This window comes from Megachile rotundata, chromosome 14 (genome assembly GCF_050947335.1).
Source record: "Megachile rotundata isolate GNS110a chromosome 14, iyMegRotu1, whole genome shotgun sequence".
In the NCBI taxonomy this organism is placed as follows: Eukaryota; Metazoa; Arthropoda; class Insecta; order Hymenoptera; family Megachilidae; genus Megachile; species Megachile rotundata.
In genome coordinates, this window is record NC_134996.1 from 9,716,634 (window position 1) to 9,733,101 (window position 16,468).

The window sequence follows — 16,468 nt, forward strand, 5'->3', positions numbered from 1 at the left end:
ATTTATCTTGTTTATCACAATCTATGAAAACAAGATGTGTATACTGAGGGTATTGCTTTTTATTTATTCTTACGTATACAAAATAATCTTTGTTATGATACACTGTTATGAATGCACTGTTGTTTATGAAATCGACCTTCCATTTAGTGATGGAATAATCTCAAATTAGTATGAATTAACGCAACTTTGTGTTCATTGCAGGCATCTATTACTGATTGATCATTTGTAGAACCAGAAGGACTTGCAATATATTTAACACCGCTCTGTAATTAAGAATTTAATTTGATAAAATGTTTTCTGGAAAAAGAAAAGACCATAAGCTAGTATAACAAATAACTGTACCAATCTGGCTCTATCCACATTGTCTCTAAATGGAAAGAAGGCATCACTACTCAAAGCAACATTTTCTGCCTTTTTAATCCATTCTAATCTATCATTTTCCGTGAGCTTTTGTGGAACTTCTTCATACATAGCTGCCCAAGTAGCTTCATCCATATCCTTCCCTACAGTTCCATTTACATAATTATCAATTGCATTTGAGATTTCTGCTCTCTTCACACCCTTCTTAAATTTCATATTGATAACCTTCGGATGTTGTCGTAACCACCTGCATGTTAGAATATTAATTGTAAAAACCAGGTAACAGGAACAGTCATTATATTTTATTCATGTGACATTGAATGAACATACCAATTATCAGCTTTATCACCAGCAAGTCTTGTACAATGAATCCTTGATTGTTGACCTGCTCCAATTCCAATAATTTGTCCATCTTTTGCATAACACACTGAGTTACTCTGTGTATATTTTACAGCAATGGTAGCAACAATCAAATCTCTCATGGCAGCATCAGGAACAGTCTTCACATTACTAGTTACCACATTGGTAAACGTTTGATTATTAATAACTGCATCATTACGCTTTTGTTCCAGTGTTAAACCAAACAAAACTTTATGTTCCATTGAAGCTGGTTCATAACTGGGATCAATTTGAAGAATACAGTATCCTCCATTTTTCTTTTTCTTTAAAATTTGGAGCGCAGTTTCCGAATAACCCGGTGCAATAATACCATCAGAAACTTCTCTGAAATTTATTACAGACTTATAGAAATATAATTTTTTAATTTTCATAAAGTTACATTGCATTGTAAATTACCTAGATATAATTCTAGCTGTAACTTCATCACATGGATCAGATAATGCTACAAAATCTCCAAAACTTGACATTCTATCTGCTCCTCTAGCGCGTGCATAAGCAGTTGCCAATGGAGTAAGTTGATCCAATAAATCATCTACCTGACATAACTTTGCCTGCACCGCATCTAATGGTACACCAACAGCTGCTCCAGCTGGACTGACATGTTTAAAAGAAGTTGCAGCTGGTAAGTTTAAAGCTGCTTTCAATTCTTTTACCAATTGGTAACCATTCAAAGCATCACACAGGTTAATAAAGCCTGGAGAACCATTTACAACAGTCAATGGTAATTTGCCTAAAGTTGTAAAAATTTGTGCTGGTTTTTGATGAGGATTCATTCCATATCTCAGTGTTAGCTGAGAAACTCCAGCACTGTATTGTTTACGGAAATAATCTGAAATAGCATTGTCATACTCTGCTGTATGAGTAAATGCTTTAAGAGCTAATTCTTGTCTAAAAAATAAAAACAAAGGCATTAATGTGGACTCAAAGTGGTTAAAAGTTTATAATATGCAAAATACCTAGTCTTTAGAGAAGTATCTTTATTAGCTGATACTTCTATCTCTTTTCCAATTTGTTCATAATCTTTAGGATCGCAAACAACTGTCACTCTATTATGATTTTTGGCTGCAGCACGTAATAAAGTTACTCCACCTATATCTATATTTTCTACTGCATCATCAATTGTCACATCTGGTTTTGAAATAGTACTTACAAATGGATATAAATTGCATACAACAACTTGAATAAGCTTATAATTTTGTTTAACAAGATCCTGTTGATCTGATTCAGTCAATCTAGCCAATATACCTATATAATAAATAAATATTTTATTCAGTACTAAGTCAGTTAATATTAGTGAAGACAAACAGATGCTCAAATATATTAATTTTTTACCAGCATGTATAGCAGGATGAAGAGTCTTTACTCGTCCACCAAGCATCTCTGGAGCTCCAGTAATGTTAGAAACATCTTCCACTGGAAGACCTGCATCTCTCAAAGATTTAGCAGTTCCACCAGAAGCAACTAAAGTTAATCCTAGTTCATGTAATTTCTTTGCAAATGGCAAAAGGTTTGTTTTATCAGAAACACTTAAAAGTGCTGAAAATATAACAAGATAAAAATTAATAATTGTCAATGTATAGTAAATATAAAAAATTAACTTATAAACAATACTTTTACAATATAACTTAGTGTTATTATAACCTAATATAAACAATTATTGAAAAACGTGCAATGTATGTATGATAGGTAATTATTTATAGATGTGGAATAATACATTTTCTACTTTTGCTTAATAATTATGAATGTAACTCACCTAAATTTCCTGTAGACATTGTATCTAATTATGATACCGAAAAAATCTAGGTATATAGATTTATATAAAAGTATTATTACTTGACTTGAGGCTACAAAGCACCGGCTTCTATATATAACCAGTATGAAAGAGACTCAACAAGTGGTCGACCCTGAGTTAACCTCCGTTTCATTAGAGCTCACATACTATCACCCATACTGATAACTACATACATGTTTTAAAAGTATTGTAGGAAAACAATTTTAAATATTTCAAAATATCTCGCAGTTTGCGGGGGTCTTAAGAGTCAAATGCCATCATGTTGAAATTAGATAAGATATCCTACAATGAATTGCAATATAAACAATGATTTCTATAAAATAAAATTTGCAAGAATGTACTAAAATAAAATAATTTATAACTGTTTGCACAAAAGTCATATAAATAAATATTATTAACTTTATAATTTTTAATTAATTCGATTTTGATATGAGATTTACATTACAGATGTATTACAAACATGTTTACCATGCTTTTTTTGCATATAAAAATAAACATAGTTCACATTAGCATAATAACAATTTTGAAATAATCCATATTTTGTATATATTGTACTTGCTTATATGTTAGAAGGTAGGATATAGGAATACTTGCTCAGTTTAAAACATAGATCTTGTATAAACAACAATTCTCTTATCTCACAAAACGTTTATTATACATAATCTTCAAGTGTTTTATGCAATAAATTAATCGATGTTAATAACAATATTACCTACAGTTTTAAATAAAACAATTTTGTCACTTTGTATATTTGATATACATGTGTAGTTAAAGTGATTTAAATGCATTAGTACTAACAAGGCAGTTGTATTTAACTTTTATTGCTATTATTGAATTGGTCAGTATTAGGATAAAAAAGAAAGTAAACATGTTATATCAATATATGTAATAATAATAATATTATATTAACAAAAAACGAACATATTGCAAAATACAAATGAAAAATTGCATTATTTAAAATCATTTCACAATAATAATACACTTAAAAGTGTATTAAGTCTGTAATCAAATTCATGTAATTTTCTATTTATTGAAAGGTAATTATTACATTGTAAAAGTATTGTTAAAATAATTATTATCTAAATATTTCAAAAGTAAAAATTTCACTGATACACATTCCATTACTTTTTTTTAACAAATATGTTCATAAATAACAATTTTTATATTTTGTATTTTGTAAATCTTATTTTGAATAAGATCTCAAAGTTATAATCAATATTTAATATTTGAAATTAAAAAGGTGTACTAATATACAAACATAAATTAAATAGACAAATTATACCATACTTTTGGAAAGTATTGCATTAAAAGCAGCTGTATTTTAATATTATCACATTCATCTGACCATCCCTTTTTATGATAATTTACATTTTGCAAATAAGATTTTAAAACATAGTTTTAATACACAAATATATGTATCCCATTTTTAAAATTGAGTCCTTGTAATACTAAACAGTTCATTTATTTCATTGCTAGAAAAAAAAATATACAAAAACTCCCTTTTCTACTTTATTAATTATAAATGATGTATAATGTTAGGACTTGGCACAAATATAACTGTAAAAAAATTAGTGATATCAAACGTGTAAAATTTCATTATACATATTTGTACTTATTTCACTAACGGTGTAATTTTATACATTTTAATGAACTTTTATTAAAAGTGATTATCAAAAATATTTGTCAATAAAACTGAAAACACGTTCTTTTATAAATACATAAAACAATTTATTACGAAACAGTGATTTTAATGCAGCACTTTGGGTAAATAATGAAACTGTTTTGCATGTATATCCTTTACTTTTATAAGCTTCGTTAAAAAAAGAATAAAATTTTATTTTAAAAGCAGCATTAAAATATTTTTGTATTTATATACTGTTTTCTAGAGGAACAACATTAATGTTTTAATCTTGAATAATAACGTAAATTACTCAGAAAAACGTATTGCGTCAAATATTTCTGCTAGTAAACAGATGTTTTATACTTATATATATTAATATGTAATTCGATTATTCTTTCTTATAATTTTAAAAAGAAAGATAATCTGCTACTAAAAAGTAAATATTTTACAATACTGCAATTTTTTTAAATAAAACAAATTTTTCCTAAATTCTGATTACTATAGCATCAGATTTGGAAAAATAAATGTGTGAAGAATTAAATCATAGTCAATTTAAGTAATTGGATATTACAATTTTGTCAAACTACGTAAAATAGATCAATTTTTAGCTACTTTTATTTATTTGTCGTCACCCGCTCGTCTTTTTTTCTGTAAAAGTCTAATAATGGCAACATCGTTCCTACCACTCTTGTAATAACTATAACGTCTACTTTTTTGGCGAATTCAATAAATCTATACGTTCTTTTTCTTCCTCCGTAAGAAATATCTTCGTAATTACTATATCACCTGTACTATATGTTTGGCAAGCCACGCTATTACGATCCGTTCGTGGACTCTTACTTTTGTCTTGACACGAACATACACACTTTATTGGAGATGCATCTGTACTACTTGAAGACAATTGATCAGTCGTAGAACCAGTAACAGCTGAAAGAATAGCTTCCAATTTTTCGATTTTTTCAAATCTGTCCATTCGTCCATCAGAAAGAATTTCATCTACCATTTGCATTGATTCAGTCAGGCTAGGAGTTTCAGTGTTCCTTGGTGATAATATACCACCTATGAACATAAATATTTAGATTAACTATTCTATTTAAATAAACAGGCTTTTGGGCTTATATCAATGAATTGGTCATATAAAAAACGTACCAGAATGTGAATTTTCTGAGGTATAACTTTCCATGCTGTGATACTCTGAATCTTCATTTTTATCTTCATCATCATCATCACTACTATCCCCTTTATCTTGGCCCATATTCTCAAGCTTTTCCAATTTCCTTGCAACTTTATAACTGCCTTTCAGTTTTTCTTTTTCATCCTCAGTAAGCTCTAAATAACGCAGAAGGCGTATTTCACGATTACTTAATACAATATTTTTGGTAGTCGCTTCTTCCATTCTCTTTTTCAAATCTGCAACTTCTGTTTCCACCTTTCGCTGCTTCTTACGCGCTCTTACTTCTGTAGGTTTAATGTGCATTTGAATTTGTTCTTCACAGAGCTCATTAAAAAGAGCTTGTACTTCTGGTTTTATAAGTCTAACAATATTGAAAGCAAAAGAATTGCAATTAACAAAAAATGGCCTGAATACAATTTTTTATAGATTGATAGATTTTCTGATTGATTTTAAATCGACTATAAGCTTTATATAATAAAGAAACTGTACAAAATAAATAACCAGACGTATATCGATTAAAAATGCACAACAAAATAGTTAAGTAAATAATCGATAAATAAAAATTAAACCATACTTAGACATGGAGTTATATATTTGTGGTACCAGACTTAGGACATCGCTACTAGCATAAATGAGCATGTCTCGTGTCAGTGGACGTCTGCACCAGTACCTCTGATTGTTACGATAGATATTTTTCAATTGTTCTTTTAATGGATTATACGGAGCACCATAATGATCACATAATGTATTCAAATTAACATTCTTAACTTTATATACAGGTTTTCCAGTTTCTTGAAACTGCAGCACAGCATGAGCTGCCTGTTAACACAAATATAATTTGTCTTTCAAGTACGATATATTTTTATTATGTTATAATCTATACTATGTTTGAAAAATATTTAATAATTGGAGATCAAATACCTGTGTATCAAACACATTATTTAACATAATTTTGAACTGTCTATACAAATTGACGCTGTCATTTCTACAGTCGTGAATCACCTGGAATAATACACATACTTAAAATATAAGTATTAATATATAAATAACCGAATATAAACAAATATGAATATTAAAAATGTTCAATATTATTCCTTACTTTAATAACATCATTATGTTCTAAAAGTTTTTGAAGGCCTCCAGCTTGTACAAGATTTGGACATGTAAACAAATCAAACACATATGCTTGTCCAGACATGGTTCCAATTTGTACAAGCGTCAACTGTCCTTTAACTCCTAAATTTATACCTTCGCAATCAAACGCGATAACAATTTTTCCATCAGGGGGAGGTTTGCGAGGATTTATTATATCTTCAATAATTTGAAGACTTTCTCTTGGATTTACTATTACTCGTGTTTGTTGTAATACTTTTAATTTCCACGCATCTCCCATTTGCGCAGTTTGCAAAGTACGATCTTTTTCCGTATTATCAGCCAAAGTTTTCATTACAAGTGTATTTATTCTTTGCTTCAAAGTTTGCTGTTGCAAACTTACTGGAGGTGAACTATTATTAGTTTCAATTATCGGAGAATGAGAATTTTGTACAGAATTAATCTGATTTGTAGCATTGGTGTGAGTAGACTCTAAACTATTAGATTGTTGGGTTGCTTGAGTATTATTTGACTGAGCAACTTGATTTGAAATCACTTGATTCGTCGTAATATTTTGATTCCGCGTAGAAGTTGTAAATTTCGGTTTTGGTTTACCTTCTATCGCGGACGATTTTGGTTTTCCAATTAACGTTACTAAGTTACTCTGAACATGAAATGTGTCTGGAAACATTTTTACAAATGTACACAAATCCTGTGGTGTTTTAAATATCGAGGTCCAATTTTCAAAAGAAAATTTATCATTAACTATATTGAACATTTGATCTACAAGGATTGGACCTTTTTGCTCAATACATTCAGATAGAAAATCTAATAATTTTGCAGTAATTTCTGGATCTATGGGTATATCAGGTTCTAATTCTACAAAGGGTTCTGCTTTCATTCCTTCATATTGCTTCAATAACACATTATCTTCAGTAACTACAAAAGCATCAGGATATTTTAAAAGAAAATCTCTAAACTCTTTGTAGTGTTGACCAGAAATATGTCTAACTTCTGGAGATGCCTGAGATCTATGTCCCAGAAGACTTTTTATTGGAACCTCTGTACCCACTCCATATTGCATTAACTTATTAGTAAAATATTCTACAGCCTCTCGAGCATAATCGCGTTTTCCAGCTAATTTACATCCATTTTCTTCTTCTGCAACTTGTTGAAAGGTATTTACAGATACATAATCACCGTTAATAAGAAAAAGCATTGGATACTGGGCCAAAAATTTCTTAAGGCCACTTTGTGATCCACCAGCTATTTGGCGCATTTCTTTTGTAAAACCTTTTGCTCCAAATTGACAACTTAAATCATGCAATGTTCGTGGACCACCTTTATCCACAAGAAGTTCAAAAAAAAATAAAAGTGTCATATTTCGTACAGTTTCATACTCTGAGCTATCCATCTTCTTGCTTTATTTTTTGCTCTCAAAACATATATCTTTATTATTTATAATTTCTGAAGAATAATGTTATGACAGATCCTAAATATAAGAATTAAAAGCATTAAAGTTTATTGATATTGATAAATTGTAATCTTTTTCATTGAACTACTATGTAACAATTTCATAGATAACAGATTAGACATACAGAGATTAAAATGTTGCAACTGTTTTATTTATGATAATCTGACTTACCATTGTTATAACCATCAAATAAGGATACAAGAACAAAAATGAGTTACTGCCATCCTTTGAGACTTGTCCGTCTTTACAAGTATTTTAACCGCAATACTTTCATGGACAAAAGGCACTTGTTTTGATATCGAGTAAATTCCAATGAATAAAATATTGAGCAGCCACCATAACAGAGAAGAAACTAGATTTTAAATCCATTAAAAATGTATAACTAAATACAAAGAATTTAAATCAGTTAATTTATTTTTTTAGTTTAGTTTAAACATAAGATTATTTTGTTTATTTATATTACATTATTTTGCATACAAACCTTTTATGTTACAAATGGCTAGGCTTTCTTTAAACATAAATTGTTTCTTGTTAATATCAGATTTATTACAAACATCGTTAGGCCTTTCCTCTTTTTTGTTTAAAATAACCAAATTAATGAAAATTAATCATTGTGGTTTCCTTGAAAGAATATGTTATTTTAATACAATAACTTGTATTAATATTTTGACACCTTAGTACGTGAGACATCATTGCGTTATATGTTTGTTTATAATAATATTAAGCAGTTCACTATTTATAATATATTAATCTGAACATTGTACTTTGTAAAAACTTGAACTATAGCAGATACTGCATTACTTGACAAGAATATTAATGTGAGTTGATATATATCACAGTCTGATAATTATCAAAATCTCATAAATGTTAGTCACAATATATATATTCATTTAAATATAAAAGCTTGGCATTAAACAATAAAATCATTAATGCACTCATCTAAACCTCTCTTTTCAATGAATAATAAATAATAATAAAATATCTTTGTATACATTTTGACATATCTTTAATAATTTAAAAGAACAATTCACAACTTATCTATTAAACGAAACTTCCTATCGCTAATGTACATAAATATTTACGAATTTTTATTTTCTCGTATTGCAAATTTAAAAATTGATCTTTTTACTTTTCGCAATTGGTTAAAATACCCACGATACGTATCACATGCAAGACATATGTCTGTATATTAGTTCACTATGCAACTGAATATCGTTGTGTAATTCGACATTGAACGATATGATAATTACCTGTGACAAATAAAATTCTGCTTAACTTCAGTGCATATACCTGATACAAATTTGAGAATCAACGATATCTAAATTCTAAGATATCGCAGGTCAAACAACTCTGACATAGATTTAAAATACCATGCCACACTAATGATCTTGACATGTATTTGTAGAGTATCCGTTAAGTATTCTCGAACTTGTTCGTTTTTTTAATGAGGAATAATAATAATATGCGTTAGTTTATCCGAAACTTTTGGTTGGATCTCGCCGAATATTTCCTGGTAAAATTTCAGTCATTTGCCAATGTGGTGCACTGTATAATATTCTATATATACGGAAACACACATATCCAATTAATCTTCACCTGGTAAAACAGACACGAGAGGGAGCGTTGAAAGAAAATAGTTTCCTTATTAAAATCAACAGTGCTTGTAACATTTAATTATCATTTGCATTTTAACTGTACATGATAACTGATGTCATAATATAAATTTAGGATTCAAGATTAATTATACAAGATTATTAGTATACATGTTTTCAATCATCATTCAAAAGTAAGGCAAAAGTATTCTAAATGTATGTATTAAGTACAGATGTAACGTGTATCTGTGAAGCGTAGATAGGTGTGACGTATACGTATAAAATGTAATACAACTACATAATAAAATATAATTCAAATGTACATGAAATGGTAATGGAATCTGCACATTTAAATTATTCGTTCCATGAAAGATGATGATGGATGACAACGAGTTTTTGTTCATTCTGCGCAGGTCAAAGCTGATTGGTTTGAATACACTTTGTAACTAAGAGTAACGTGCATGCGTATTTGCGATTTTCATGACGCTGAACATATACCTAGTGGTTTTTTATTTCTTTCATCATTATTTCTTGTAATGAACTTAAAAATATAAAAGTGATGTAGCTTAATTATAATCTTCTGTACCACCAATTATGTATAATAAATAATGACTTATTAATTAAGACTTTTAAATAAAAATTAAGAAATTTCTGCCCCTGTTGATCCCCGTATTCCTTACGACAGATATCTTATTCGCATATTTTGTCTACCATATATATAAGCAATATAGTAGAAAGCGTATGATACTGAAACAGCACAAGTAGAGGGGAACTTTTTGAAGTTAGTTGAGTTGCGTGAATTGAATACGATCTACCATGGAACGAACTATATAAATAAAAATTTCAAATACATACGAATTTGTATTACTAATATATTTTTCAAATGCAATCAATTTTTGTTATTTTGTTTTTAAAAACTAACATGAACGATGATACATAATTTGAAAAAAAAATTCAAATAATGTATCCTTTATTCACTAGAATTTATTAAGTTGCCTATGCTTTTATTTCGAATCGTTTGTCAACCAATTTGTTTGAAATCAGTTTAGAGTAAAATGAAAGTATGATAATTAAAAGTTGTTACAAACAAATGATAAATGTTAGAAAATAGATAGTGAAAAGATATTTTACAAAATTTCTGCTAAAAAAATTGAAGACTTATATATATGAATACATACATGTAAGAAAAACAAGAACAAATTAATATAGTTTAAATTATTAATTTATTTTGTATAAAGTATGTATCAAATTTCTAACGATGAAGATGAATTTGAACCAAGAATTACACCAAAACCTACATCTAAGCTTGATGTAAGTTTTTTCTTTTTTTTTAATATAAATAATTTAACAGCTGAGTATGAATTAAATATGTAATGTTTTAACAGTCTTTATCAAAATTAATATTTTTTTATTAATAGTGTTTTGCAGTACCATCGGTCCCAGAAGTTTCTTTAATATTTGATAAACCTTTAGGCTATAAAACTATAGAACGTACAGGCTTTCAGTCACCACCTGTTGATCGTAACACTTCAACACAAAAGAGTAATACTTCATATTCTTCAAGTGCAAATGGATCATATGCAGCATGGAAACAACATAATTATGTGTCTAGACCTTCTAACAATATTGGTAATACAGTTCCTCAAAACATACAATCCAGTCAGAATTATGTTACACAACCTTATTTAATGAAAGATACCACCACAGAGAGTCCAAAAGAATCTATGAGAAATGATCATTGTTCAATAAAAGATATTTCTAATTCTACAAATCTTGAAGAAAAGAAATCTCATAGAAGAAGTGATAGTAACTCTTATGGACATAGCTATCATGTATGTGAAAATAATATAACACCTATTGATAAAACAGCTCAGTATAACAATTCAATAGAACAGCGTGACTGTATGTCTCCCACATCACATACTGTTAGAACTTACATAGATGCTGATAATTATGCTGTTAATAAGAGGGCACACTTCCCATTATGTGAAAATCAATTAATAACTAATGACTCTAAACAACAAAATGTATCATTCAATAACTCAGTTAATGAACCGGATATACAAAACTCACATATCAATCCTAAAAGCTTGAAAAAGAGTGAATATCAATTACCACACTATGTAGGACAGCAATATCCTTATTTTAATATGAATGCTTATCCCTTTCCTCAATTTCATCCTTATTCTGTTCATAATACAGAAAATCAAGAAACAGTGAAGAACTTATTGCAAATTATAAATAGTCAAAATGAACAAATCAAATCATTACAAGTACAAGTGGATAGATTATTGAAAATGCAGGAGGAGAATTTAAAAGAAAGAAAAAAGTGTTCATGCTCTTATCCAATGCAACAACACAATAGTCAATTTTATACAAATTCTAATGATGCCTTGAATAGTCCTAATCATATTGCAGCACCAAAAAGCACAAAGAGAAATATATGTCAAAATGAAGTCTCCAAAGATAAAAGGAAAGAAAATTATAATGAAAATGAAAACATAAATCAAAATGAATTGATATTGGCAGAAGCACAAGCAAAAAAAACATTTATGGAGCAGAAAGTTTCTATAGGTGTAATGACAAGTTTTGAGTTTACTGTACAAAATAGTCCATTTACACTAGATGTTGATGATTGTGAAAAACAAGATGGTCAACAAAAGAAAGAAAATTTGAAACTATGTAATAACGTCGGTATTTGTGACAATAATGAACCTTTAAGAAGATATAAGAGTTCGTTTACTCGAATGCCCAGTGCACAATTAGAAAATATAGTTGAAGATTCAGAAAGCTACATGTCATCTAGTCAACAACAAAGCAGTAATTTAAATGCAAGCACATCTACAAAAGATGTGGAGAGACAAGCTTATATAGATATACAAAAAGAAACAGATATTCTTAGATCTAATTCGCCTAAATTAGGCAAAAATACGACTACAAATTTAAATCAGACTCGAGATAGAATACAAAAAGATTTAGGAAGAATTTGTACAGAAGAAGTGAGAAATTATGATATTGTAAAGGTACCAGCAGTACAAAGAAATACTGTAAATACAGAATATAATGTTTTAGAAAATAAAAATGATAAAATAAGTTCTCCTACTAATGCAGATTATTATAAAAAGTTAAAAATGAAAAAAGATAGTGATTCTAATGGAAAAGCAAGTAATTCTGTAAATAGCTCTGATTGTTATAAAGATTATCAAAAGGGGAGACACACTTCTGTTGCTAAAGGTGTCAATTGTATTGAGGATAGTTTGATTTTAAATGGTGGTGATTTAAAAATAAATGAAAGACCACCTCCTACTCCAGAACCTAGCATACATGTAGATATGAACGAATATTCCAGTGATGATGATAGTGAAAAAGTTAAACGTAGTTCAAAAGTGGGCTGGACGTTTTATAATAATGTTCTGGGTCAGGTAAATCAGTTGTTACAAAATTCTTGTGTTATAGATGATCAGCAACAGAATCAAACAAAAATAAATCAAAACGAACGGTACGAGACTGAAAATAAAGCAGTACTAGGTACTGTTAAACATGCTACATTGGAACAACTTAAAAAACTTGGGATTAGTTTAAATGAAAATCCAGAAAGTAAAGAATTGAATAGCAGTAACAAGTATGTTTCATACACATGAATTATATATTCGCATGTACACATGAAAGTAATTTCGATTATCTAAATTCTGTTAACTCAAAAAGTTCAAGATAAATTTTGATTAACATTATTTTAGATAATCGAGCTGAAATTATACATTATAAAGTAATCTAATAATTTGTTTAAAAGGATGGCGTTCGATTTATCGTTCTATCCACGTTTGGATTATCAAGCAAATATGACACAAGCTACAAGTGGTGTAAATGAAACAAATACAAGTATGCATATGAAAGCATTGGCTTTAAAATATCTAACTGATGAACAACTTGCTGAATTGGCAGTACAAAAGCAAGGCTCAACGTCTCTGAAGCATCTTATGGTTAGCAATGTGCAAGGCACAAATATGTCTTTTGCTACAATGCGCTACTTAGAAAGATATCAGTTACTTCCAGGCAAGAACGGTATTCAAACAGAAGGTAAAAATTTTTAATAAATACGCATAACATACTTTCTAAATAAATAGATAAAATAATAAGTCATCTTTTCTTCCCAGATATTAATAAAGTAGCAGTTGAAACACCATCAAAAATTGATATAAAACATACAAATCCAAAAAATAGTCCTAAAGTATTACAACGGTTTCCTTTCAATCAAACGCCTAAAACGTCTTGTCCCAGTAAAATTCTAGATATTTCAACTTTAAAACAACAACCTAAACTTTTATAAATGTTGATGGTCTAAATATGAAACATAAATATTCGAACTATTTTAATACATTTTAATTATTTTTACTACTGACTACAAACATTCGTTAGAATTAAGAATAAATCGATGTTCAGTAAGATATATATATATATACATTATATTGTACATTATTTATTTTATATAAATTAAATAAAAGTTAATTTTGAAATCAAGTGTTCCAATAATTATTATGACAGTGTAAAAGTATTATATACAATGTTGATGTAATATGATAATACACGTTATGCTTTTTTATTCAAAAGTCTCATAAAAGGTAAAAAATGATACAATATTATTTCTATTTAATACGATACAACAAATTTTTTGTATTATTACAAAATTGGAGGCTCAACAATTCTACTCTCATAAAATTCTCGATAATCAAATTGGTTATTAGAAATACACAATATTTTTCTTATTTCATTTAAACAATTGATTCTTTTTTTAGAAAATGCGTTATTGTTACTGAATGCAATAATTATTGTTAATAATATGAAACATTTTTATCTATTTGAAAATTTTGGATGCATAAAAACGTGTATCAAAATCTAATACAAAAACAATTAATTAATTTAAAATTATTTTTTATATTTTAATAACAAACCATATTTAGAATTTATAATCTAGACAACTCGGTAATGGTAGAATTCCATAACTAAGTGACTAATATTAATACCTGCACATAATGTCACGATATACATCAATAACATTATCGGTAATGTTGATAGTATTATGTGCGTCTTATGAAGTATTTCCATACCTACATAAAATTTAAATCATGAATATAATTTTATCGATTTACAATACTAAATTCATACACTTACTTGTATAGCCCAGAAATGTAATATAAATATAATATCCAACAGCTATTAACCAAATTGTATTTCCAAGAAATTTTGATGAAAATGTATCATAATTTATAAGACCTGTAAAATATTTGTAAGATAACAGGATCTAAATACATTAGATATAGATATTAAATATTTGAGATTAACATTTTACCATTATATAAAAAGAGTTGTACAATATGAAGTATGATTAATGGTGGGAAAAATGCATTCAAATGAATGTCAAATGCATATCCCCATTCTACATCTTGAGTCTTATCAATTCTTAAATAACGATTTGTTATAAACCTGAAATTAATAGAAAAAATATTCAATTCTTTTAGATTAATAATGACTTATTGCATGTATTGATATTGCAAGTATCATGTGAATAATGTAAATTTTTACCAGAATATTGTAGCTACTATCAAGCCAGCAGTAAGATAATCAATGAATATCATATAAAATAACAATTTAATAAATTGAAAAAATCCTAATCCCAAAACTATAGTAAAACCAATCGAAGATATGCACAGACAACACATTAGTAGTACCAAAAATGCAGGATCATCCCTTGCAAATTGTGACTTTGTTTCTGAAATGAAATTATACTTTTCATAGTATTAACATATGATAGAAATATCAGACAATGAGTAAAGTAACATACGTTTCCTGCTTTGAAAATTTCTATAGACTTTCTGTGGTGATATAAATAAAAAGATCATTTGCCATAAAGCAAATTCGAAATCCATTTGTTCGAATTTCAGTAACTTCCTCAGGTATTTGTAACATTTTGTTGCTGCACCCATACAATCCTGCCTAAAATATACATTTTTGTATTCAGAATAGTTATGAAAATTTTATGCTTAGGAACACAATTAATTTACCTGTAAGTTACTGGCATTGGTAAACTTGAACCAGATTCAACTGGACTAGGAGAATTACACCTACTTATTGGAGGTGATGTAGAATATTTCATTTTGAGATCTACTCATTAAGCACGAAATAGTCAATAAATGTGAAGCATTTTTACAAAAAATAAGATAAGTGTAGAACTTATTTTTAAAATTTTATTCTACTTTCCTTAATCAATCTTGCTCCTGAAATATAATGATTATATAGTATTTTTTTAACACGTATACTATTAACATTTACCTGTTATTTTTCTTTAACTATATGCGTATAATTGTAATGCTGTCAATCAGATATATTTTTATTATAGGTTATGTTTACATACCTTTCAATCATTGAATCATAAAGTATACAACTTATGAGAATTTTTCTTGATTACTATCTAAATATGAAATAATAAATGTTCACGTAATTAGTAACATGAAAAATGATTAATATAAAACTTCACTTTTAAAATTAACATTGCTTGAATCACGACAGCTATTGGTCGGCTCGGTACAATTTAATATAATTCAATTTTGCGTCATCTTCGTGATATATTAATATTTATATATAATTATTTAATTATTAATTGTAGTGTGTTTTGTACAACAAAAATTAATTATACAACATGAAAGTAAAAATTCAACACAAAGTTCAAGGAAATTTTATTTTTAAATTTTGATTCAATTTATACATTTTATCTAAATTTTATAATATTTTAATGTTCATAGTATTTAAAACATTACATCTATTTTATTTATATTATATGTATTTGCTGTATGAAATAGTTCGTCTTATCACGACCTAACCCAACCCGGCTAATCTAATCACGGCATAATTTAACCGTAATCTAACCTAATCTCAACATGATCTAACTATAATTTAATCTAACCTTACC

General features: G+C 28.1%; 4 protein-coding genes across 4 annotated transcripts; 1 reads left to right on the forward strand and 3 right to left on the reverse strand.

Moving 5' to 3' along the window:
• Positions 1-39: 39 nt before the first annotated feature.
• Positions 40-2,754, reverse strand: LOC100875867 (bifunctional purine biosynthesis protein ATIC). Its single transcript, XM_003704848.3, has 7 exons — positions 2,513-2,754; positions 2,092-2,295; positions 1,716-2,004; positions 1,156-1,647; positions 691-1,083; positions 343-607; positions 40-263 (listed from the first exon to the last, which is right to left on the reverse strand). The coding sequence occupies exons 1-7, from the start codon at positions 2,529-2,531 to the stop codon at positions 144-146; spliced, it is 1,782 nt and encodes a 593-aa protein (XP_003704896.1). The 5' UTR covers positions 2,532-2,754; the 3' UTR covers positions 40-143.
• Positions 2,755-2,940: 186 nt separating this feature from the next.
• egl (Egl_like_exo domain-containing protein) lies at positions 2,941-7,853 on the reverse strand. Its single transcript, XM_012288847.2, has 5 exons — positions 6,446-7,853; positions 6,268-6,348; positions 5,921-6,165; positions 5,322-5,707; positions 2,941-5,231 (listed from the first exon to the last, which is right to left on the reverse strand). Exons 1-5 carry the CDS (start codon positions 7,850-7,852, stop codon positions 4,879-4,881), a joined length of 2,472 nt encoding a protein of 823 aa, XP_012144237.1. The 5' UTR covers position 7,853; the 3' UTR covers positions 2,941-4,878.
• Positions 7,854-10,673: 2,820 nt separating this feature from the next.
• LOC100881935 (uncharacterized) lies at positions 10,674-14,022 on the forward strand. Its single transcript, XM_012288848.2, has 4 exons — positions 10,674-10,815; positions 10,923-13,126; positions 13,295-13,581; positions 13,659-14,022. The coding sequence occupies exons 1-4, from the start codon at positions 10,744-10,746 to the stop codon at positions 13,829-13,831; spliced, it is 2,736 nt and encodes a 911-aa protein (XP_012144238.1). The 5' UTR covers positions 10,674-10,743; the 3' UTR covers positions 13,832-14,022.
• On the reverse strand, positions 13,867-16,069 carry Unc50 (Unc50 RNA binding protein). The gene is made up of 7 exons (XM_003704775.3): positions 15,914-16,069; positions 15,564-15,776; positions 15,344-15,495; positions 15,085-15,271; positions 14,852-14,985; positions 14,674-14,775; positions 13,867-14,609 (listed from the first exon to the last, which is right to left on the reverse strand). Exons 2-7 carry the CDS (start codon positions 15,653-15,655, stop codon positions 14,473-14,475), a joined length of 804 nt encoding a protein of 267 aa, XP_003704823.1. The 5' UTR covers positions 15,656-15,776; positions 15,914-16,069; the 3' UTR covers positions 13,867-14,472.
• Between the last annotated feature and the right edge of the window lie 399 nt (positions 16,070-16,468).